This window comes from Balaenoptera borealis (assembly GCF_965194805.1).
Source record: "Balaenoptera borealis genome assembly, chromosome: 6".
Taxonomy (NCBI): Eukaryota; Metazoa; Chordata; class Mammalia; order Artiodactyla; family Balaenopteridae; genus Balaenoptera; species Balaenoptera borealis.
Genome location: NC_138863.1, coordinates 65,484,169 through 65,508,184, shown reverse-complemented (window position 1 = coordinate 65,508,184; position 24,016 = coordinate 65,484,169). Strand labels below are relative to the sequence as shown.

The 24,016-nt window shown below is 37.2% G+C and overlaps 1 protein-coding gene across 1 annotated transcript; it reads left to right on the top strand.

Moving 5' to 3' along the window:
- Positions 1–4,043: 4,043 nt before the first annotated feature.
- Positions 4,044–16,656, top strand: LOC309630989 (uncharacterized protein). The gene has a single exon (XM_082396875.1). It carries the CDS (start codon positions 14,491–14,493, stop codon positions 14,962–14,964), a length of 474 nt encoding a protein of 157 aa, XP_082253001.1. The 5' UTR covers positions 4,044–14,490; the 3' UTR covers positions 14,965–16,656.
- Positions 16,657–24,016: the final 7,360 nt, after the last annotated feature.

Sequence of the window (24,016 nt, the reverse complement as noted above, 5' to 3'; positions counted from 1 at the left end):
ATTATCTGAGTCAACTCCCCAAAGTGGGATCTAGAGTGTTCAGACTTACGTCTCAGACTGAGGGTTTCCTGAAAGTGTAAAGGTGGAGAATTTTGAAACTTTCTACTATCACCATGGCGTTCAGGGAATGAACTGGACGTATTCTTTGAACCTCAAACCCCAGTTTATATAAGTGTAAAGAAACCAAGGCCCTGAGATGCCAAGAGGCTTGACTAAATATCTTTAGGTGCACATTTGCCTCTCTGGACAGCTGGCCCTCATCTCAGCATTTCTGGAAGTTTTCTAAGAGCATAATCAACCATCTAATCCCATTTTAATCCTTTGACGTAGACTGCCTTTATTGCTGAAAATAAAATCCATCCTGAACAGATAATTTGTCTCCACTAAAAATTCAAAATTAAGTTTTATAAATTCAAAATTAATTGAAATCTTTGAGGAAAGTTTTAAATGTGTTTTGATTTGTTTTAGTGTAGTACTCAAAAGAAATGTCTCTACTGAATGCCATTCCTCATACCACATGAAGAGGTTTTTCTGACACTGAAATACTTTCAGAGTTCCACGTATTTCCTTTAAGATGTCATCTATACAACTCTCTCAGGTCAGGGAGAGCATTATGAGTCCCATTTTATTTCAAAGAGACTAAAGCTCAGGACCATGTGGTGGCTGAATGGAAAACGTAGGGCAATAGTCTCCATGCACTGAGTCCCAGATCTGTATTCCTTGCTACTACACTGCAAGCATGCCCACATTATCACATCCATTCTTATTATTACACGGTTCAGTCTCCATCACATTCACTTACTGAATAAGAAGGTGATTTTGATTTTCTTTTTGTTGTTGTTGTTGTCTGTCATTGCTTAAGGGAAAAAAAAAAAACCTTATACATATATTTGCCTCTTTAATGACAGAATTTAAGCAATCTCTACCTTCATGTCTCAGATGGGCTGATGTTTGCATTATATGATGAATTACCAAGTTTCCATTTTCCCTTAATTTGCATGTGTTTGGGGGGTCGGGGTGTACAGAGGGTAGAAGCAACAGGGATTGAGTGCCCTTGCATTTAACACCACATACGAAAATTCTCTTCACCAAGAAGGCTATTTAATTTATTTTATCAAATCTGGTCATTTATTTACCAGTGTACTTTCTACACTTTCTGATTACTATTGGCATGATTTTTAATGACAAGTTTTTCTGGATTTTTTATTGTAGCTATAAATATATATGTAAAATTTACCATTTTAACCATTTTTAAATGCGCAGTTCAGTGACATTAAGTGCATTCACACCATTGTGCAACCATCACCAACATCCATCTCCAGAAATTTTTCATCATCCCAAACTGAAACTCTGTACCCATTAAACAATAACTCTTTATTCATTCTCTTCTCCTCTCAGCCCTCATAACTGCTATTCAATATTCTTTCTCTATGAATTTGACTATTCTAGGTACCTCATATAAATAGAATTGTACAATATTTGTTCTTTTGTGACTGATTTCTTTCACTTAGTATAATGTCTTCAAGTTTCATCCATGTAACAGCGTATATTGATATCAGAATTTCCTTCCTTTTAAAGGCTGAATACTACTCCATTGTATGTTTATGCTACGTTTTGCTTATCCATTCATCTGTTGATGGATACCTGGTTTATTTCTACCTTTTGGCTATTGTGAATATGCTGCTATGAACATAGGTGAACAAAAATCTGCGTGAGTTCCTGCTTTTAATTCTTTTGGTATGTACTCTGATGTGGAATTGTTGGATCACATGGTAAATGTGCATTTAATTTTGGGGGGGGAACCACCATACTGTCTTCCAGAGCAGCTGCACCATTTTACGTGCCCTCCAGCAATGTACAAGGGTTTCAATTCTTCCATACTTTCACTAACACTTAATATTTTCTGTTTTTATATGTTGTTTTATAAATGCTTTATAACCATTTAGCATAGTACCTTTCCTATAGTAGGCTTCCACAAGCATTTATTGCATTAATGAATGATGTTGTATCTTCTTCAGTTCATTGATATTTCTGTCCATGTAGCAAAGTATTTCTTAAATCCGGCGTCTATGGGCATCAGAATCACTTGTGGTGCTTTTGTAAGAAGGCAGATTCCCAAGACCACATTCCAGGCGTATTGAATCTGGAACTCCCTAATTGGGGCTTTAGGAATCTGCAGTGTCAACAGCATCTCAGATGATGCTGGTGCACAATAAAGGTAAGAAGCAGTGCATTTGACCAGACTGTAAACCCTAGAACATGGGACTGATCCTTTCTAACCCTTTGGCAGCTTCCTACAATAAACTCTAAAACTCTATTTTTCTGTTATCAACATTGAGATATGTATTTTAAACCTCACAAGAGCAAGTTTTGGATAGTTGTTTTTCTACAGATGTATTCTGTATGTGAGAGTGGTAGAAGCCCGCCTATGTGACAGATCATGAGCTTTGTGCTAAATAACAAGTATTGTCTGGTGCCCAGCCTGCTTGGGATAATCCATGAAACATTTAATGAATATCTTCTTTTATTAAATACTAATTATCCACATCCTGCAGACAGTTTCCTGGGATGCTGTGAGATCGGTCCTTTGAGGATGGGTTTTTGTTCTATAGAATTTGGAAACAAAAGCTGCTTCAATCAGCCTTTACCTGGCAAACCTTGTAAGCTGAGTACCCAGCACAAGCAGGGGTTATGGTCGAAAGTGCACTTCTCTCTTCCATGACTTACTAAATAATGTAGCTCCCAGAGCTAGCAATGAGAGATTTGGTGTCTTGTAACCGCTATCTAGCGACGTATGTCCATCATGCTTGATGTTCATTAGTTAGATGAGGTCAGTGAGTTAAAGAACTGTTAAATTTGTGTTTTCCTTTAATGGATATGTAACTGTGGTAGCCGAGTCACAGGACAGGAACTTGACAGAAAAGGACATGGCGGTAAGATAAGCTTATTGCAAATATACAACTTCATAAATTCTTTTAATAACTTGTCTTAGCTAGGTGCTTTGCCAGTTCGCTTAATAAATGTGAATGAGGAGATGAAAGAAAAATAAACAAATGCATTATTCCTATCTTTCTCTTCACGTTTACGAATTATGCATGCATCTTATTAGTGGCAAATTAAGTAACGTACTAATTTTAGGTACATTTTCAGAAGGAAAACTAATTGAAAATCTGTTTTGATGAAGTTAGAAGAGCCAAAAAGAAATTAATGGAATTGGCAACATCTAATATTAAGGCTTTAGTTAGGTTTTTTAAATATTCTTTGAAACTCTTAATTCATTTCTTTCAAATTCTTATCAGGTAGATGTTCAGCAACTATTTGCCAAAACTAATTAAAAGTTCCCTCCCCAAAATAGCTCAATTAATTTTTTTGACAAACATTTTTAGTCATTGCCTTTAGGACTTTTTTCTCTGAAAAAAAAATGAGTATTGTCTGAGACTATTAGTCACAACAAAAATGCTGAATGATTGGTAACAGAAATATAACCAAAAGAGAAAAATAAATTACACAATATTTGTGTTATAAACCTAATACTAGGGATTCTTACCCTTTTGGGAAGGTGCTAGTTTAACATATTTCCCTAACCTTAACTTGCTTTCTATAGTTGCAAGACTGAGGATTTCCTTGGCAGAGACTCTGGCTCAGTGACGACAGAAATTTGGCAGGTTCTCGGAAACCTTTTGTTTTGTAGTTAGAAACTGCAGTTTGCTGATGCTGATATGCCTCACAATCTTCTTATGCTCTGTCCCCGTGTTGGGATCATTAGCTACTGTTTTAAAGGAGGATAGCATTATATTGCGAAATATTTTCCCCTTCCAGGCAGATAGCTGTAGTTAACCAAAGACAAGACGCCCACAAAGAAAAGTTCTATCGCACAATACATTTTTATTCTACTCTGGTATCTTTTTTATTCTTAAATTGGTAGAGCCTTCATTTTGATTAACAGAAAGTTTCCTAACTTTGTCTGGTATGAAAATTGCTAAAATATATGTGAAAAATATTTTTATATTATAGTCATATTTTAGGGCTTCAAGAGAAGCCCTAGATTCTACTCTGATTTCTGAAATGCAATGTTTAAGAGGATTGTAGGTGTTGGAAAAAAAGCAAATTGATTTATGACTGAAATTATTGTATGAAACAGCTTTGTCCTGAAATTCAGACGCTCTGCAGCGTGCTCTGTGTTCAGAACTTCAAAATAAACATTAAATAATTAGAGTGAAATAAGGTTAAAGAACCCCCTGAAGAATTGCATCTTCCTGCATCTGGCAAAAGGCTTTCCATCCAGGTCCCCACAGGAAATATGTTGAAGAGGCTTCCCAAGTTCCTAAAGCTGAGTTTGTATTCTTTTCCATAGTAACCTTTGGCTGGTTACTTGATGTAGAGTGCCATAATTTTTGAGCAGTGGAAATGACATCACCTGCAGTCAGGCTCAGGCATCATTTCATAGAAGCAATATAAATATATATACATAACCACGAGAGGGAAAAAGGAGGGATCGCATGCTGATTCTGGGGAGGCTTTGGTAGTACTGTAATTTAAAACAGAGATGACTGCAGTAAACTGACTCTTGGGTTTAAATTACCTTCAATGGCTATTCTCTGCTTAGTGAAAACTGAGAATATTGGAATTTGATGCTATAAATATTAGAGTAATGTGTGGGAAATTTTAAAATATTTCAGAAAAATCTATAATTGTTTCAAAAGGCTTTTTTTTTCCCCTATGGAAGGAGGTAGACAGTTTAAAGCTGCTAAAGACAATATTTTTTTCCTTAAGTGTGGGAAAGTCAATTTCCTCAAATCCCAATACACTAACACAATTATTTTTACTTTTGAAAATGCTTTCAGTTCTTGAACATATGCATGTATTTTGAATGAATGAAATATATTCACTTTCATGTATTTATTTGCTTAATGTTATACTGTAAATTTATTTCAATATTTCGATGCTGTCTTCCTACTTATTGTTCAGATGGCTACATAATTTCATTGTGTAACTTGACTATAATTTATTAAAACATTCCTCATGCTTTGAACTTTAGGGTTTTCTTTTATAATGACTATAAAAATGCTGCAAAGGACATTTACATATAAATAAGGTTCTTCTATTAAATTTTTACTTTAGGATAAATTTTCCTTTTTGTACATATAGTTCAAAGTTATCAGCACTGTCGTCACCTGTGCCATATATCAGGCTGTTTAAAATTTTTCATTTGCTATCATTATGTGATAATCATATATCTCTTAGATCTGGAAATGTATTTCAAATTGATAAATAACTCTGCTTTTAACTTGAAACACTCTTAGAAGAAAATTATACCAAAGCATGTTTTTAAATACAAGAAATGAGAGTTATGATTTTCAAGAAATCTTAGTAAATCAACCATCTGAAACTATTTACAAAGCTTGTTTAAAATTTGAATTCAGGGAATTTCAGTGGAGCAGAAAAGCATTTGGTAATTTTTCTTCTCATCAAGAGTTACTCAGAGACTTAATTTTTCTTTGAGCAGATTGGTGTGCTTGACAGGCAAAAATCATTGTTGCTGTTGTTCATGAAATATGCCACAGACCTTATATATTATATATTAATATAATTATATATTATATTATTATTATAATTACATTATAATTAGAAATAAGCTCAATGTTACAATAACAGAGACAGGAGATAATTCTTAAAATTACAGAGATCACAAGGTATAAGAACACTTTTGTAAGAGTCCAGTAGTTTTTTTTTTTTTATTGGGCTGTTCAAATTATTATTATTTATTTTTTTTAATTTATTTTATTTATTTACTTATTTATGGCTGTGTTGGGTCTTCGTTTCTGTGCGAGGGCTTTCTCTAGTTGCGGCAAGTGGGGGCCGCTCTTCATCGCGGTGCGCGGGCCTCTCATTATCGCGGCCTCTCGTTGCGGAGCACAGGCTCCAGACGCGCAGGCTCAGTAATTGTGGCTCACGGTCCTAGTTGCTCCGCGGCATGTGGGATCTTCCCAGACCAGGGCTCGAACCCGTGTCCCCTGCATTGGCAGGCAGATTCTCAACCACTGCGCCACCAGGGAAGCCCAAGAGTCCAGTTTTTAATGCATTGACAACTTAATTTTGGATACAGCTTTCCTTTCCTTGCTTAAAAATTTCTCCCTCTACACACCTGATACTCTTTTACACGAGATAGCAGATCACGTAGCAGCAACAAGAACTGAAGACTTTGGAATCCTCATGTGAGTGGTAGTTCATTTATACAGTATACTAAATCTTGGCAGATTTTCTCTCTGCCAGTCCATGCAAGCGATGGACTCTCTATTAGTGTTTCACAAGTATGGATTTCAGATCACCTTCCTTAAAATCACCTCAGATGCTTATGAAATAGTGAGCCACAACATCTTTGACAAGTCAGGAATGGCTCTCCAAGAGGGTCATGCCTTAAGTTGAGACCAGAAGCATAATTAGGAGGTACCAGAACATAAGAGGGAAGAGTACAGAGGCAGAAGGAACAGCATTTGCAAATGTCTCGTGGAAGGTGAGATAATAAGGAATACATGAGACTGAAAGCATAGGGTGATGAAATCCCAGAGAGAGAGGATGATAGGGGAGAATCTTGGTTTAAAATCCGTTAAATCACTAAAACCATCCCCTAAACAAGGAAAAATGCAGAGTCCATTTACTGAGGTTAGACCAAAACATTTTATGTCTCATATGTGACAGTGCAAGACAGCATGCATTTCTATGGAAATGACAACATTGGATGTATTATGCCCTAATGTTGTTTTTCCCAACTCATCAGTTAATCCTGCTGCTGTGGACGTTTTTCAGTTTTACCCTACCTCAATCTGCCTAGCTAAAACCTTGGTCTTAATGACTCGACTTAGTGATGCCTAACTTAGGGATGACGTTCACTTGACACATAAAACCAAAGTCCAAAATTCCTAAACTCAGGTTGTTCTTGAGCATTGCTCACCTGGGTGACTAGATTCTACCGTACCCACAAACAGGCCTCTGGATATGTGAACACAAGTATATCCTGTGTGAATCAAAGTTTGTCTCACTGAATGTGAAAGAAGAGGTCTCTGTAACCAGTTGGCAACCTTTGCAGCATAGTCACAGGGAGATCACCTACATAGCTCCTGGGGATCTTCATTTCAACTCAGTTTTTTAAATTAAATTTTTATTTAATTTTAGCTACATTTTAATTCAGTGATTTTTGTTGTTATGAAACATACAGTTATCTTCCTTAGTTCATACATACCCAGATTCTGCTTTATTATACAGTTTCCTCAATGCTGGGAAAGTCTCTCATTTTAGACATAAATGTTGCAGCTTATCATGTGGTCTTTAACAGATGCCCACTGATTTTTAATAAGATAAAAATACAAAAAAGTACTTGTTAAATATAATAATTATTAATACAAATACTCTTTAAAAACTTGTCAAAAATCATGACTGAGATGAATGGTTAAATTCTACTACCACATATATACTGAGAAGGAATCTGAGGCTTACCTTCCATAGTTAGTGACTTTTGCCTTATGTCAACATCTTTCAAAAGGGCTTTGATGAAAGACAACACTTGAGGCAACTATGGGCAATTTATGATAAAAGATCCTCTCGTTAAATAAGTTTAAAAAAATCCTAAATTACTTAGGCTTCTTTTTGTCTCAAAGATTTTTCAACAGCCTTTAATCTGGAAGTGCACATTATAGTTCTCTTAGAACCAGATGAATATTAAGCTTCTTAAACTCATTTGTCTAGATAATCCTTCCTGTAATGGTTTCTGAAAAATGTCACGGAAGACTAGAGTTCAGTGGGACACCCCAGCACACTTGGTCACAAGGGGAACAGTGGCATGTATCATCATGACAATATTGAAAACATGTGGCCTCATGACCTACTGTTGGAATTAGGTAGTAGACATCTCTTACTGAACAAGAGTATTATGGCAGTGTGGAATCAAGAAACAGAAACCACACAGCAGGTTAAACAGGAGAAGTTTAATATAAAGAATTAACAACTACACTGAAAGTGTAACCATAATATATAAGGAAACATTATATGATACCCTAGGGCTGAGGTAGAGTAACCAAGGAAGGACAAATTCACAAAGGGTTCAGACACCCTTGGAGAAGGTGTGGTTCAGCCCCTGGAGAACAGAGAAGCTTCTGGTTTAGCCAGGCTGGGGCTGCTCTGGAGTTTCTAGACAAGCAATAGGCCACCCTCCAGGGTGTAGCCTCAATGGGTGATTAATAGCTGGTAACAAGGAAATGCAGTGGGAATCAGAGTGTCTGTGTGGGTAAGAGGACTTCAGAGGACAAGGATTGTGCAGGGGCTGGCAGAGGGAACAGCAGATTAGTGTTTATCTCCTGGGCCACAGTCAATCTGCATGCAGGCTGCTCAAGGTCTCCTAGAATCAACAACTGCTCCCTCTGTGACCCTCCAAGCCACAGGCAGCTATGGGATTTGTTTCCATGTTGAGAGGGCTGTGGAAAGATTTTTCCCAGGCCAAGGCTATAAGATCATGAGGGGTGGCATTCCATTTCTGTGACTGGACAGGCTCCACTGGGTTTTCTCACATTCTCCTAACCCCTGACACTCCACCCATGCAGCACCTTGCTGTAAGCCCTTCCTCCTACAATGTCCCTCTGGCGCCCTCTACCGAGAAGGCTAAACATAATAAAGGAGAAATGCTTAAAGAGATTTAGTCATTTATGATAGAGCATATATTTAAGGGTACACTTGCAGGTGAGTGGCAATAAATTGACAACTGACACAGCATGTTGCTTACCATTCATAATGGTGGCCTGTGTAGCAGAGTACCTTACCATCTGTCACTGCACAAGAGGAATACTGGTACATCTATGTTTCTCACCCTCCAAGTGGAATAAAATCTGGAGGCGTGACTACCAAATCCCTGGTTTATTTGTTTGGTTTTAAACATTTTATTTTGAAATAATTCTAGGTTCATAGGAAGTTGCAAACATAGTACATAGTGAACTCGTGCACCCTGTACCCAGTTTCTTCCAGTAGTTCCATCTTACATTACTATGGAATATTCTCAAAAACAGGAAGTTGGCATTGGCACAATGTATATATACATTTCACGCCATTTTATCACACGTGTAGATTGTTGTACTTTCATTGTAGTTGTTCATACTTTATAACCAAAGCCATCAAGACACAGAACTTTTTCACCTCCACACAGATCTCGCTTCATAGTCAAACCCACCTGACCCCCACATTCATAACCCCCGGCAACCACTAATCTGTTCTGCATATCTATAATTTTGTCATTTCAAGAATGTTATATAAATACAATCATACAGTATGTGAACTTTCTGAGATTGGAGTTTTTCACTCAGCATAATGCCCTTTCATATATATATATATATATATATATATATATATATATATATTCAGTTAATGATTTTTATCTACTCTGTAATCGCTGTCTTTTAATTAGTCTTTTTAGACCATTTACATTTATGTAATAATTGATGTTATCGGGCCTGCTGTTTTTATTTTGTTTTATCTTTGTTCCCTCTGCTTTTTGTTTCTCCCTTTACTTCTTCATGCCTTCTGTGAGTTATTGGAATACCTCAGAATCCATTTTGACTTATCTGTAGTGCATTTTAACTTATCTCATATGTAATGGATTTTTTTTAAGTGCTTTCTCTAGGTGTCATGTTATACATATATAACTTATCACAGTCTATTGGCATCCACATTCTCCCAGCTTGAGTGAAGGTAGAAACTTTACCTCCTTTATCCCTTCACCATCCCTAGTTTATAACATAATTATCTCAAATATCTACATATACTGAGTACCATATCAGATGGTGTTATACTTATTGCATCTACCATCAACATAATTTAGAGCACTCAAGAGGAGAAAGTCTAATGTATTTATCCATGATTTTGCTCTTGATGTTGTTCTTTCTTCATTCCTGGTGTTCCCAAGTTTCTTCTTTTATAATTTCCTTTGTATTTCAAGAACTCCCTTAGTCATTCTTAGGGTAAATTTGGTGGTAATGAATTCTCGTAGTTTTTCTTTGTCTGAGAATGTTGTCATTTTGCCTGCATTTCTGAAGGTTAATTCTGGTAGAAATAGAATTGGGGGTTGGCAGTTATTTTCTATTAGCATTTGAAAAATATTGTGCCACTTCCTCCTAGACTCCATGGTCTCTGATGAGATAGCCACTGTCATTCAAATTGTTTTTCCTCTATAGGTAAGGTGTCATATTTTTCTCACTGATTTCAACATTTCTTTTTTTTTCAAAATTTTGTTTTTCTGAAATTTGGTTTTGATGTGTCATAGGGATTAGCTCAGCTTTTTATTATAGTTTCATATCTTTTGCTAAATTCAGGAAATTTTCATCCACGATTTCTTTGAATGTTCTTCAGCACCACCATCTTTGTCCTCTTCATTTGGGACCCCAATGACATGAATGCTAGATCTTTTTTTACGGTCTCACTCGTCTCTGATGTTCTATTTTTTTCACTGTATTTTCTTTGTGTTGTTTACATTGGGCAATTTCTAATCATTCTATATGCAAGTTCATTGGTCCTTTTCTTTTGTCCTTTCCATTCTGCTGAGACTGTCCAGTGGGGTTTTCTTTTCCTTTTTTTTTTTTTTTTTGGTTATTTATATCTCAATTCTAAAATTTCAACTTGGTTCTCTGTTTCTTTTTAATCTTCTATTTGCTAAGCCTTTTCCATTTAAACATTTTTTAAAGCAGGTTGTAATTGTTCATTTAGCAATTTTATGATGACTGTTTTAAAAGTCAGATAATTCCAGATATCGGAGTCATCTCAATGTTGGTGTCAGTTGATTGTTTTTCTCCTTCACGTTAGGTTTTCCTGGTTCTTGGTATGACCAGTGATTTTCAATTGTATCTGGACACTTGGGCACTTATGTTATGAACTTTGGATCTTACCTAAATCTGTTTCACAAGATGAAGGAAGGAGTTGCCTCATTATTGCCAAGTGGGGTTGAAGTTCAGTTTTCCCAGTTAGCATCCTTTGACTCCCTGGAGAGGGGTGATCCACTACTGTTAGGTGGAGGTGGGATTGCACTGATATCACCCTGGCTGGCTGGGAAGGTGAGAGCTCCCCCTTTATTGCTCTCCATGTAGCCCCCACTGATACCACTGCTAAAAGAGAAGCCTCACCAACAATGAATATTGGTGAAAGTTCTAGCTGCCAACTCTGTGTCCTCTGATGCAGGCAGGGAAGGGGAGAAATGTCTCACTACCACTAGGTGGTGCAGAAATACATGATCCTTACATGGCCTCCACTGATATCTTAGAGAAACGTCTTATTACCATCAAGTGGGTATGAAAATCCTGGCTCCCCACCCAGTTTTCTCTGATACCATGGTTGTGGTGGGAAGGGGAGGGTAGTCAGTGAGGGGCAAAGTCACTGGTGTTTGTGATAAATATATATTTGATCTTTGTCCCTAGTTCCTGGCACACAGCTCCTAAAACTCTTGGAATCTCTGGAGTGATGAATGCATACAAAGTATGCTGATGAGATGACTGGTGCCTGGGGGCCCTTGATAGCTTCGCAATGAGAGTTGCTAGCCAGAAACACCAAAGCAGGATTAGAAGGTGGAAACTTTTAACCACCCTCCCTGACCTCCAAGGAGGAGAGAGGGGCTGGAGATTGAGTTAATCACCAGGGGCTAATGATTTAATCAGTCATGCCTATGTAATGAAACCTTTGTGAAAACTCTTTAAATGATGGGTTTGGAGAGCTTCTGGGTTGGTGAATACATCAAAGTGCTGGGAGGGTGGCACACCCCTTCCTCATACTTGCCCTGTGCATCTTTTGCATTTGGCTGTTCATGAGTTGTATCCTTTAAAATAAACAGGTACATATAAGTAATGTACCTTCCTGAGTTCTGTGAGCCATTCTAGAGAATTACCATACCTGAGAAGGGGGATCATGGGAACCCCCGATTTGTAGCCAGTTGGTCAGAGGTACAGGTGGCAACCTGGGACTTGTAACTGGCCTCTGAAGTGGGGGCAGTCTTGTGGAACTGAGACCTTAACCTTTGGAATTTGTGCTAATGCCAGATAGTTAGTGTCAAAATTAAACTGAACTTTAGGACACCCAGTTGGAGTCCAGAGAGTTGGAGAATTGGTTGATGTGGGGAAAAAACCCACACATATTTTGGGTATATTTCATTATTTGCCTGACATATAGCAATTACTGTCTAACAACTTTGCTCACGTTCCCCTTTCCTACTTCTTAGCTAGAGAGAACAGGCTATTCTTAGGGAATTTTCTTTGTTCCCATTGGAGTCTTTGGGTTACTGGCTCTTCGAGCAACATGTTCTGGATATATAAGACTAAAAGAAAACCCAGGGAATTCACCACCATCTTGTTCCTCAAGTGCAAAAGTTCCTAGTCTGTCTGCCTTCTCTCTACCTTTCAAAGTCCTTGTTTCTTTTTACATATTAGTTCCAGTGTTTTTAGCTATATTTAGAAAGAGGAATTGAGAAAAATATGTCTATTCCATCTTTATCTAGAGCCAGAAGTTCCAAATCAGTTTTGAATGTTTGGCTCGCCTTTTCTATATGAGAAAAATGGTTTTCCTCCTCCATTTGCCAATTTTTTTCCTCCCAACTTTCCGTTCCTAACTATGCAAGGTTGGCTCAGAAACAATTCTTTCATTAAATAACCTCATGAGGTCACTATTACCAGCTGTGACAATGTTCCCACCATTCCCTTGCTAATAAGATCTTTTCTGAAGTCCATTTACATATGAGATACAGACATTTCCAGCATATGTTGATTAGATTCTCAACATATGCTGATCATTTTCCCAAACAGATATTCAGGTCTTATTGGGTGCTACTGTTTTATTGAGACTTTCTATAATAAGAGACTAATCCAAATTTATTAATTAGCAATTTATTAAAGCCAAATTTTCCGGTCTGTTCAGTCCGTGGATTTGTGGCTTAAAATATCCTCTTTCTTCCTGAAAGCTTTCCTATCTAGGAGGCTCCTGTTTAGCATAAATATTTGAGTGATTAAAATGATTTAGCCAGAGATGGGGCTGGGAGTGGAATTAACAGCTATTGGGGGGTCTAATTCACACTAGACATTTAATGCATTATCTAATGTATTCCTCGAAATAAAGCCATAATGTATATAAGTCCATTTTACCAATGAAGCTTTGGCAAGGTCACACGGTTAGTAAAACCCAACCTGGGACTGAACTCCTGCTCTAAGTATAGAGCTAGCCAGCAATCCATGAACCATTAGTGGATAGAAAATGTTTTTTTTAAAGTGAAGGATATTAGAGTAGAGAATATCACCAGACATTTCACACAGTAAGGGAAAGTATTATTTAATGAAAACAAAAGTTTGTTTCATATATATATGTATATAAATTTATTATTGTTGTATGTGTGCTGAGTCCCAATGCATAAAATGTTTTTTATAATGTGGTTGGCAGTCAAAGAAGTCTGGAGCCATTGTATTAGGTGACCTTTTAAGATACTCTCACTTAACCTAAGTGAGATTGTTTACCATACCCACTATGCTAATACTTTTCCAGGAAAATGCATCATCCCTCAAGAGCAGAATTTATTTTTTGAAGCCCCAAATTTGCAGTGTAGAATCTCTGGGTTACAACAGAAAGTAGCTATTTCTATGATAAAAATTCATGCTAGTGTATAGCTCTTGATGCCTATGATTTTGGTATGTGTGTGTATGTGTTTGTTTCTGGTAAAAGTACAATCTACCATTTGATTTTTTTTTTCTACTCACCACAAAACTCTATAACAAAGTTAAATTTTAATCACTTTCATAATTAGATATGAATTAAAGTAAAAAAGAGACATTACACTCCAGTGGTTAAAAGGGAAGATTCTGGAGTCACACAGATGTATTTCAAATCCAGGCTCTGTCACACAGAACCCTGGGCAAATTACTTCTCAACTTCCTTACCTGGAAAATAGTGTTCATAGTAGCAACTAACTCCTTGTGAGAATGTTGGGATTAAAATGAGATATACATATAAATTATTGCCAAAGTGTTTTTCTTATAGCAAAAACTTAGTAACTTTTAGCTATTAGTCCATTACTTTTAAAGTAATACATTTGCAGAAACCAAGAAAATCCTGAATGGTTACAGGCAGGAAACAAACCCCTTTCATTCCTGTTGGACTTGTTAAATTGCTGTTTTCTCAGAACATACTAAATGATGAGTGAATATTGCTCAAATTTTACTTTGTAAGTAATTATTGACTGATTTTACATAGAAAGAAAAGGGAAGAAAATCATGTTTTCCTAGTTTTGTCTCTTTAGAGTCAAATGTCCACGGCTGTACAAATCAGTCCTCTCCATAATCTAATTCTAGGTTAACTGACATAGCTTCGTAGGGTCAAGAGCCAGAAATTATATAGCAAAGCTGGATTTCTACACTGAAATACAAATCCCAAGAGCTGGCACTCCTAAACACAGTGTTTGGAAAATTACTCACATGCATATCTTTGATGAAAGGACTTTTGATATTGCAGGACAACCTGGCATCATCGATGTTCCCGATGCAGAAGGGCTCCCTGAACCTCCTGCGGCAGAAATGGGAATCCAGCGATTACCAGAAAAACGAGTGTAGTCTCGGGGGCAGTCGTTGCAGGCTCTTCCAGCCTCAAGAAAACAAATTGCTTGAACCTGAAGGAGAGGTAGCTTCAATGCCTGGACCTCCAGATCCCCCAAGTCTGCCCCGCAGTGTCGGAGAAGAGATGTTGAGCTCAGAGCCTGAAGAGAAGTTTCCTGAGGACAGGAGTGACAACTCCAGGGACTATGGCCGGCCAGAAGTGCTGAAGGAGGATTCTGTGAGTGGTCGGCGCAGGATCGAACACTTCTCCATCGCCCTTGATGAGCTGAGGAGTGTGTTTGAAGCTCCTAGGAGTGGAAACAGACAAGCCGGACCAGCTGAGTATGGCCAGAAGGTAAGGAGACATTGATTGAGAGTCCAAGTTTACAGTAGACAAGCAAGGCAGCTTGCCTAGTCTGCCATTTATTTCTAAGCATGTAATTTTTTTCCCCCTCACTACTATTCTAGACAGATGTCCTGAAGCAACCATGTAATACAGTGTGAAATGTGGCATCCTCTGTTATTAACTTCCTCTATGGTCTGTTCCAATGGGGACCCGACCTCCTTTCACTCCCACGAAAACAGCTCTGATAGGCCCTTTTATACTGATGTTTCTTTACGTACGTGCCTTGTTTCCACAACTAAGTTGTAAGTTCCTTAGAGGCAAGGACAATTTCTTACCTGTCTTTGTACTTCAAACATCTAACAAATGGTGCTGCATTTAGCTAGAACTCCACAAGGATTTATCAGTAATGATGGTGAAATGGAACAAGTGAAGGCTCTGTAACCAACAGTGACCTAGATTTTAATCCTGAAACCTGCTATTTACTTCTCTAGCTGCATGCATGACACTTAACCTCGTGAATATAAATGTCTTAATCTGCTACTTCCCAGGGATCTTGTGAGAATTATCGATAATATGTGTATACCCACTGGGCATACAATCTGGAATATTTTGTGGTAGATGATGATTATGCCTCAGTGATTATGGTATATTATAATGTCACATATATAACACACATAAAATATGTCTGTTAGCTAAATGGGACATTTAATCAAATGCAGGAAATAGGATTAGCAACATTATTAACGAAGACCACATTTATACTTCTGTTGTCAATTAAAAGCAACTACTGTTTAAACTAAATTGCTTGAATTTATTACACTCATTAGGGCCCCTACGTAAGAGAGTATAGTTGAATTTCATAAAAAATTAATAAATGATCTCAGGTTTTCCATTGGGAAGCAAACTCCATGCTCTGTTCTTTTTTTTTTTTAACCTAGTGACAGCTAACAGGGAGGCACAGTCCTATTCTTGTTAATGGATAATTAGCCTTCATTGAAGTCTTCACAGAAATAGAAAAATTTTCAAAATAAATTATTTTACTAATACTTGCTCCCATGTTTTGTACTGGGACATATGCAGTAGTTATGATGAGACCATTCTTGTATATCAAGTAATTCAACTTGGTTTAATGAGAATAAGGAATATGAAGTTATATTTATGAGGTTATGTTGAAACTATATGATTTTTCAAAAAATACAACCGCTTACCAATCTCCAGTTTGAGGATTTTGTTTCCCTCCTTTTTACTCTACAGGTGCAATCCTCTTTGTTTATGGCTTTATGATATTTTTTAGTTGGATGTCTAGGGATTGGGGTGCACTTAATGTAGATATTTACAATGTCATTTATTTTTACCTTAATGAATTAAGAAAAGTAAAGCCACAGAAAAGAGTTTCCATTCACTCTCTGTTGACTTTAGTGTAACAATTTTGGACATTTACTCAAGATAATTGACAAAAGAAATGGCCAAAGGTAGAAAAAGTCATCCTTATAAATTATGTAATATAACCCATCCTCATCCGGAGCAGTACAAAATAGTAAAAAAAAAATGAAACATCAATAAGGGTTTCTGGTTGAAAGGTGAGATTCCTACTATTGGTATGCTATGTGATTTTTGGATCTGGTGCCTATAAAAATGATTATGGAAAGAAGTCAGATATGTGAAAACTGGTTTACAAAAATGAAATTTGGTTAACATATATATTTTTATTTATTTATTTATTTATTTATTTATTTATTTGTGGCTGTGATGGGTCTTCGTTTCTGTGCGAGGGCTTTCTCTAGTTGTGGTGAGCGGGGGCCACTCTTCTTCGCGGTGCGCGGGCCTCTCACTGTCGCGGCCTCTCTTGTTGCGGAGCACAGGCTCCAGACGCGCAGGCTCAGTAATTGTGGCTCACGGGCCTAGTTGCTCCGCGGCATGTGGGATCTTCCCAGACCAGGGCTCGAACCCGTGTCCCCTGCATTGGCAGGCAGATTCTCAACCACTGCGCCACCAGGGAAGCCGGTTAACATATTTAATATGCTGTGTTCTGGGTATTCTAAGGTACTGTGCCATAATATGGTATTTCCCTAAATGTATGAAGCATGGATTGTACATTTAGAAATTTCTCATCTGCAGAGACACACATGAATTTTAGAATAATTTTATATAAATGAATGTTAATGTTTGCAGAACTCTCTATATAAATTCCATATGACTTCTAGAACAAGAAGGAAAAAAGGAAAAGAAAAATGAGAATCCAATGAGGAATTAACTTACTTTCCTCCAGTGAATCATTTTGTGATGTTACTAAGTATGTGAAGAGTCCTAGCTCACCTTAATTTAAAATTATATATTTCATGCAAAAGCTTAGTAATTATATACAACTTAACCCTTAACCCTTTGTTTCTATAGATACCTTTCTTTTTTCTCATATCAGTACTTTCTGTTATTATTATAAATTAATAACATATTTATTTGCATAAATTATCTAAAAATATTCTAGCTACTTTATAACACTGATGCTTATATTTATGGAAACTCTATTGAGATACTGGTGATGTGGGGAAAGATATTCAATATTTATGATATTTAAAACAAGGACAGAAAATAATTACAGATAAGAAAAGTTCTTGCAATTAGCAGATCATCTCATCAATAATAAACAAGAACTGCATTTTAATGTTGCTATAGAAGAAAACTTCAGCAAAAGGCACTTGTTAAGACAAAGTTCATAAAATTATTGAGGTTCGGTCTAAGTTTATAGAATTTTTAAAGGCATGGAATCTTTTATATATATGTATATATATTTACAGATATGCACACAAAGATATTTGTTTAAAGCATTTTCAGTGAACATAGGAGAAACATGTCTTTATTTATTAAAAATTGTCCATTAACAGATAGTTTTGAAAAGTATTTTGTTAATTGGAAAAAGGAACTATAAGAGCCAATATTATTTTCTATAAGTAAGTAAGCTCATAAAAGAGAGATGATCTCAACCCCTAAAAGTATTCACTGTATTCCAGAGCTTTTGTTAAAACAATCTATCCTAATATAATTGCAATAGAAAATTAATGAGAAAATCTTAAAATAATTTGCCAGCTGACATTTTATAATTTCCAAAGTGAGACACAACCTATTGTTATCATTTCTAAAACACCTTATAAAAGCAACTTTGAATGAACTTTCAAACTGAAGATTTTTATGCTCATGAGGCAGACTGTAATTCAAAGACATAAATTCACACAGACGTTATCCCAAATAAATGGTATGGAACATGATTTTAAAAGAGTTTTTAAGAATTTACAAGAATCTAAGATTATAAATATTGGAGAGAATGTCAAATCCACTTGCAACACTAAGAAATATTAAACTGTTATTATATAAGGCAATGTATCCATTAGCATTTGCTGTGTAACAAGCCACCCCAAAATTAGCAGCTGTAAACAATAAGCATTCGTGATTGCTTACAAGTCTCTGGTGAGCTGGGAAGTTTATCTAGTGTTTTCTGGTCTCCCTCACACATCTGTGGTCAGTGGCCAAGTCAGCAGGGGCCTGGCTAGTCTAGGATGGCTACAGAGCTGGGACAACTCAGCTCTGCCCCATGTGGTCTTTCCTCCTCCAGCAGGTTGCCCAGATTTATGCCCAGGTCATAGAAGTTTAAAGAAAAATAGTGGAACTTCCCGAGGCCTCTGGAGGTCTCTGCTCAGAACTTACACATCATTTCTCCATATTCTGTTGGCCAAAATAGTCACAAAACAAACCAGATTTTAATGTGCTGAAATATACTTCACCTCTTGATAGGAGGAGTTGTAAACTTATATTTGCAAAGGTAAACAGATACAAGGAGAGCAACAATTGGAGCTACTTTGTAAACAATCTACCACAGGCAAGTTTACTTAAATACATTGAAGAATCAGAGTGGTTTAATATATCATGAATTAATGCAAACATTAGGAGGAGGACCTTACACAAAAGGATCCATGTTGACAACTATTTGTGGATAAAATTCATGTCTTATTCTTCTCTTAGATTCAGTTAATTGACTACACTGATGATAATTATTGTGGAAGGCAGAATAGTGGCTTCCCAAAGATGTCCACATCCTGATCCCCAGAACCTGTGAATATGTTACTGATACGGCAAAAGGGACTTTGAAATGTGATTAAGTTAAGGATCTTGAGATGCAAAGATTCTCCTGAAGTATACCAGGTGAAAACAGGGTCTTTATAAGAGGGAGGCAGGAATGTCAGAGTGAGAGATAATCAGAGGAGATATGATGACAGAGCAGAGATGGGAGTAGTATAGGACCATGACCCAAGCAATGTGGGCAGCCTCTAGAAACTGGAAAAGGCAAGGAAACCAGTTCCCCCCTAGAGCACCCCGAAGGAATGCTGCCCTAAAGACATTTTGACTTTAGCCCAGTGAAACTAACTTCAGACTTTGATATCCAGTACTATAAGATCATAAGTTTGTGTTGTTTTAAGCAACACAAATTTGTATAGTGGTAATTTGTTACAGCAGCTATAGGAAACTAATACAGTTATATTGTAGGCTTTTCAAACATTGTTAAAAATGGTTGGGTAGTATATGATTTTGAGTTTTCCTTTGTTCTTCCCTGATGAACATATTCCTATGTTTCAAAATCAGATCTTGACTTTCTTCTACATGTAGTCGATGATATGAACGCTTGTAACTTTAAGTAACCAGGCAACATTAATAAATATTAGTTTTGGATGATCTGTATTTGATATGCAACACATAGTCACCAAAAAGGGTGAATTTATCAGGAAAGTTTGGCCAAATTACTACTACTACTACTACACTACTATAATAAAAGAAGAAGAAAAGAAAGAATACTTTAAGGGAACAAATAAACACAAAGCACTTGTGAGACACACTTGCTTTAGTTCATGTTTCTTCTATGGATGATAGAATTTATGTGGAATATACACACAATTTTTAAACAAAATCAACTCTTAACTCTGGGTAGTAAGTTCTGAATAGCAGCAGTGTTTAGACTAATTTGGAGCAGAACAAGGTTGTACAAGTTCTTCCTTCTTTTTCTAAGTTCCTAGTTGCTGTCCATAATGCTGGGACAGTGAGACCACTGAGCAAGCCCCCCTAAAGGATCACTTCAGCCTTCACTGTGATTCCAGTGTAAATAAGTGGTTTCTTGCTTCAATTAATAATTAATTTTTGCCTTTATTCCATTCATGTTTTTAGACTCCAAATAGTAAATGATCTGATTTTCACAGTAGATTATTTAGTGACTTACTTGTGTTTTTAATGCACGGTTATGATTTTTCTCAAAAACCTCACTCACTTGTGCAATCAGGTTGAATTTACCTAATGTTCCAGCAGAGACTGTTGCTCTAATTTACTTAGGCCCTAAGTTGACATAGAGCATTCAAACATGAGCTGAACTTGATCAAATCCAGGAAGCACAATCACCCTATTCTAGCTAGTTGTGCTGCCTCAGAATGCATTAATTTGATCTATTGTATGATTGGAGGCTTGAAGGAGAACATGAAGACACAGGCTAAGGGACTATGGACCTACATGTGCATCAGTGATTGAATAGGATATAAACAATTAAATATGGCATAGTTTCCAGAATGTTATTTTCATTCCCTCCAATAACCAAAGCCTCTGGTTTTTCATTTAATGACCAATTTTTCATCTCCTACTTTTTAGTTCTGCATAAAATCAAGCCTTTAAAAGCACAGGTGAGTCATGGCTTGCAGTTTGCTTCCACTACAAAATCACTTCATTAGATGCTTGAACTTACATTTGCTCCTTACACTTGGGCATGTGGGGACTGAGGGATTAATTTATCTCTAATCTCAGAGAGCAGGAAGCACTACTCTTTGCAGGCAGTTACCTCTGTCACAGCCTCTGATTCTCCATCTCCCACCCTCCTGTCTCTTCAGTGTTTCTGAAATAATTTCTGTCAAGCGTGATATATTTTGTAAAAACATCTAACAAGATGGATGTTAGTACAATCTTGAAAATTATTGCTGAAATATCTGTCCATCAAACTCTCAAAAATATAGAGAGAAATATATATATTTTCCTATGGGAAGAGTTTTAAAGATCTTTGAAGAAAGAAAATATTTTTTCCTTTGTCTGAAAAATGAGCAAGTAGATTTTGTAGAACTGAATAAATAGTTTAATGAGAAAGATCACTCCTTTTTTTTTTTCTGTTAGAGGATATATTATACAGAATTGTAATTTTCATTTCAGCATAGCATATAAAAGCATATTTGGTGACAAAGGATCAGCTGGAAACCTTGGCTCGGCTACTTCCTCACTGTGTGAACGTGAATGAGTTATTTTACCTCATTAATCCTTAATTTCACACCTATAAAATAAGGAAATTAATACAGCACAGGATTTTTGTGAAGATAAAGTTATATAACACCTGAAAGAGAAGAGGTATTTAAGAGGTAGCACCAAAGGAAATTTAAGAAATAACACCAGAGTTAATAACAGAGTTAAGTTAATAACACCAAATTAATATTTCTTCTATTTTCTCTTCTCCAATATCATTTGTGTAACTCAGTAAATGTCCTTGGAGAAAATATTTAATCTCAATGGGCTTTTGTTTTCTCACCTAAAGGCAGACGCTTACACTCTATGGTTTCTAAAATTGGAACAGTGCTTTGGGTGAAGCAGCTTTTATTTCAGTCTGACAACACCTTAGTCTTTTGCAAAGGCGCCACTAGAAGGGCTCTCACTGAGTGGAGCAAATGTTAATGAAACTTTCCAACATGGCTTACAATCCCATTTTGAGATGAAAAGACAATTTGTTAAATTACAGTTTTCAAAGCTTTATTAAGACCCTAGGCAGAGATATGTTTGCCATCTTCATTGTTCTTTCTGATTAAGAGAAGTCACTGGTGCTTAGTCAAAAAATCCAAATCCGAAAGAGATGAGACTTACATGGTATAAAAGTGTTTATTGTATTCACACACACACACAGAACAAATTAAACTTAGACTTCAAAGACACCACAAGGATGGGCCATATTTTGTTTCATTTTGTGCTGCTTTTTCTTCGCAATATAATTTGTTTTTTCAAATACTTTTAGTGTTCTTTGGTTGTTCTTTTCCTCCATTTACATGTTTATTTTACTGCCTCCTGTGCAGTGTTTTATGTTAGTTGGAGAAAAGATAGCTCTGTGATCTGATGGTAACATTCCCAACTGAACATATCTGTGTGCCCTTAAAGACTTTCCGAGGAAACTGCCATCTCGTCTCATTTGTGTCTTGCAGTGATATATGCAGTCACAATATGACCGTAGAGAATGTAGTGCCAGTAACCACAGAAAGATGTTAAGCAATATTGACTCACCTTCAACTGGGAGAACTGCTGTCAGGTCATGGATTGGCATTCTTTGATATTTTACTTGAAAAACTAGTGAGGGTTTGCACCCTTGTGTTATAAGAAAATTGATACCAGCTCTGCTGCAAACCCACTTTCTTTTACTCACCCTGTCTTCCCCAGATGCTTAGCCGACATTTCTTCTTACTGACTGAATTAATTCTGTGAGTCCCACACATGACTCTTTTTCCCCTTTCCTGTCCTCCCATGGCTGATTCACATATGCTACCAGGTTTTTTTTAACCTTACCATCAGGATAAGCTAAAAGGAGAAATAAAGAAAACATTACCTTGGGAAGGATGCTTACATAGGGAGAATTTTGGTTTTTATTCAAGGCCTTTGTCTCCACCAAGGGCCATGGAAATGACATTCTAATCACTGAACCAGCAGTCCAAATGCCATCTCATCCTCGCCTTCTCCCTCTCCCTAGCCCACATCTGGTCACCTCTAGAGACTATGTCAAAGCAATTTTGTCAGAACTGAGTTAATGAGATGAACACTTGATCTGGCATCTCAAAGCATGAAGCTGAGTGCTAGACAGCGCCTGACAGACAACTGGTCCAACAGGCATTTGGGCGCCTCTCTCCAGACCAAATGGAAAGTCTGGCTCAAGCCATTTATCAAGTAAACCGCAATCCTCATCATCACTAAGCCCAACCTCGCAGTCAGAGTCACATCACAATGGCACCTTGCCCAGGGGTTCCTGACCAGGTACTGAGCGACTGGCTCTGGCCCAAAGGCTGTGCAGAGGGGAGACTGCCCTAAGCCAAAATAGGGCAGTGAACTGCATACATGTGGGCCAGAAATCTATAGCCTTCTAGGAGAATGAAGGCCCCAGGGCAGCACCTGGGGCTTCAAGCACGGAACCCTGGGGCCACAACCTGATGTCTACTAAGGTCCAAGTCTACAGCCAGCCGAATGCACCATTCCACTGCATATCTTTGGGGCCAATTGCTCCTGCAGGCACCTGCAAGGTGTTTAGAATTTGTCACAGGAGACCAGTGATGCTTGTTCCTGGAATCTTTGCCCCGAAGAACAGCCTCAGGGCTTTGCCTCTCTTTCTAATAACACAGGGATCCCTTCCACAACACTCTGACAGCTAAACTTCCATGTAGTGTGGACAGGCTCAGGAAACACACACACACACACACACACGCAAAACAAACCCAAGTGATCAAAATTAATATCGCCGGTAATAAGATATATTGATATCATGTACCCCCTGAATGTACTATAAAGGGCAAAATACCACTCCTATAGTATTGCCAAAACCATGTAATCTCAATTTAATCATGAGAAATATCATTTAAACCCATGTATACGGGGATGATATAGAGCAGCTGGCCATTACTCTTCAAAAGTGGTAAGGCCATGCTGGACAAATACTGAGAAACCGCCACAGATTGGAGGAGACTAAAGAGATGTGATAACTAAATTGAGGACGGGACGGGATCTCTGAATCTTGGGCCAGAAAAGAGGGCCTTAGTGGGAAAGTTGGTGAAATTCTAATAAGGTCTACATATTGCTTGGCTTCCCAGTAATACTGTGACTAAATAAAATGTTAAGATTAGGGAAAGCTGAACAAATGATATATGGGAATCTCTGTATTCTTGCAACTTTTCCATAAGTATAATGTTATTTCAAAATAAAAAGTTAAATAAATATTATGATCATTCTTGAGGCGTTAGCACTGTGGAGTGGAGGATTA

What these genes read in the sequence shown, in the direction of transcription:
- LOC309630989 (XM_082396875.1), top strand. Translation starts at nt 14,491, where the DNA reads ATGAAAGGACTTTTGATATTGCAGGACAACCTGGCATCATCGATGTTC.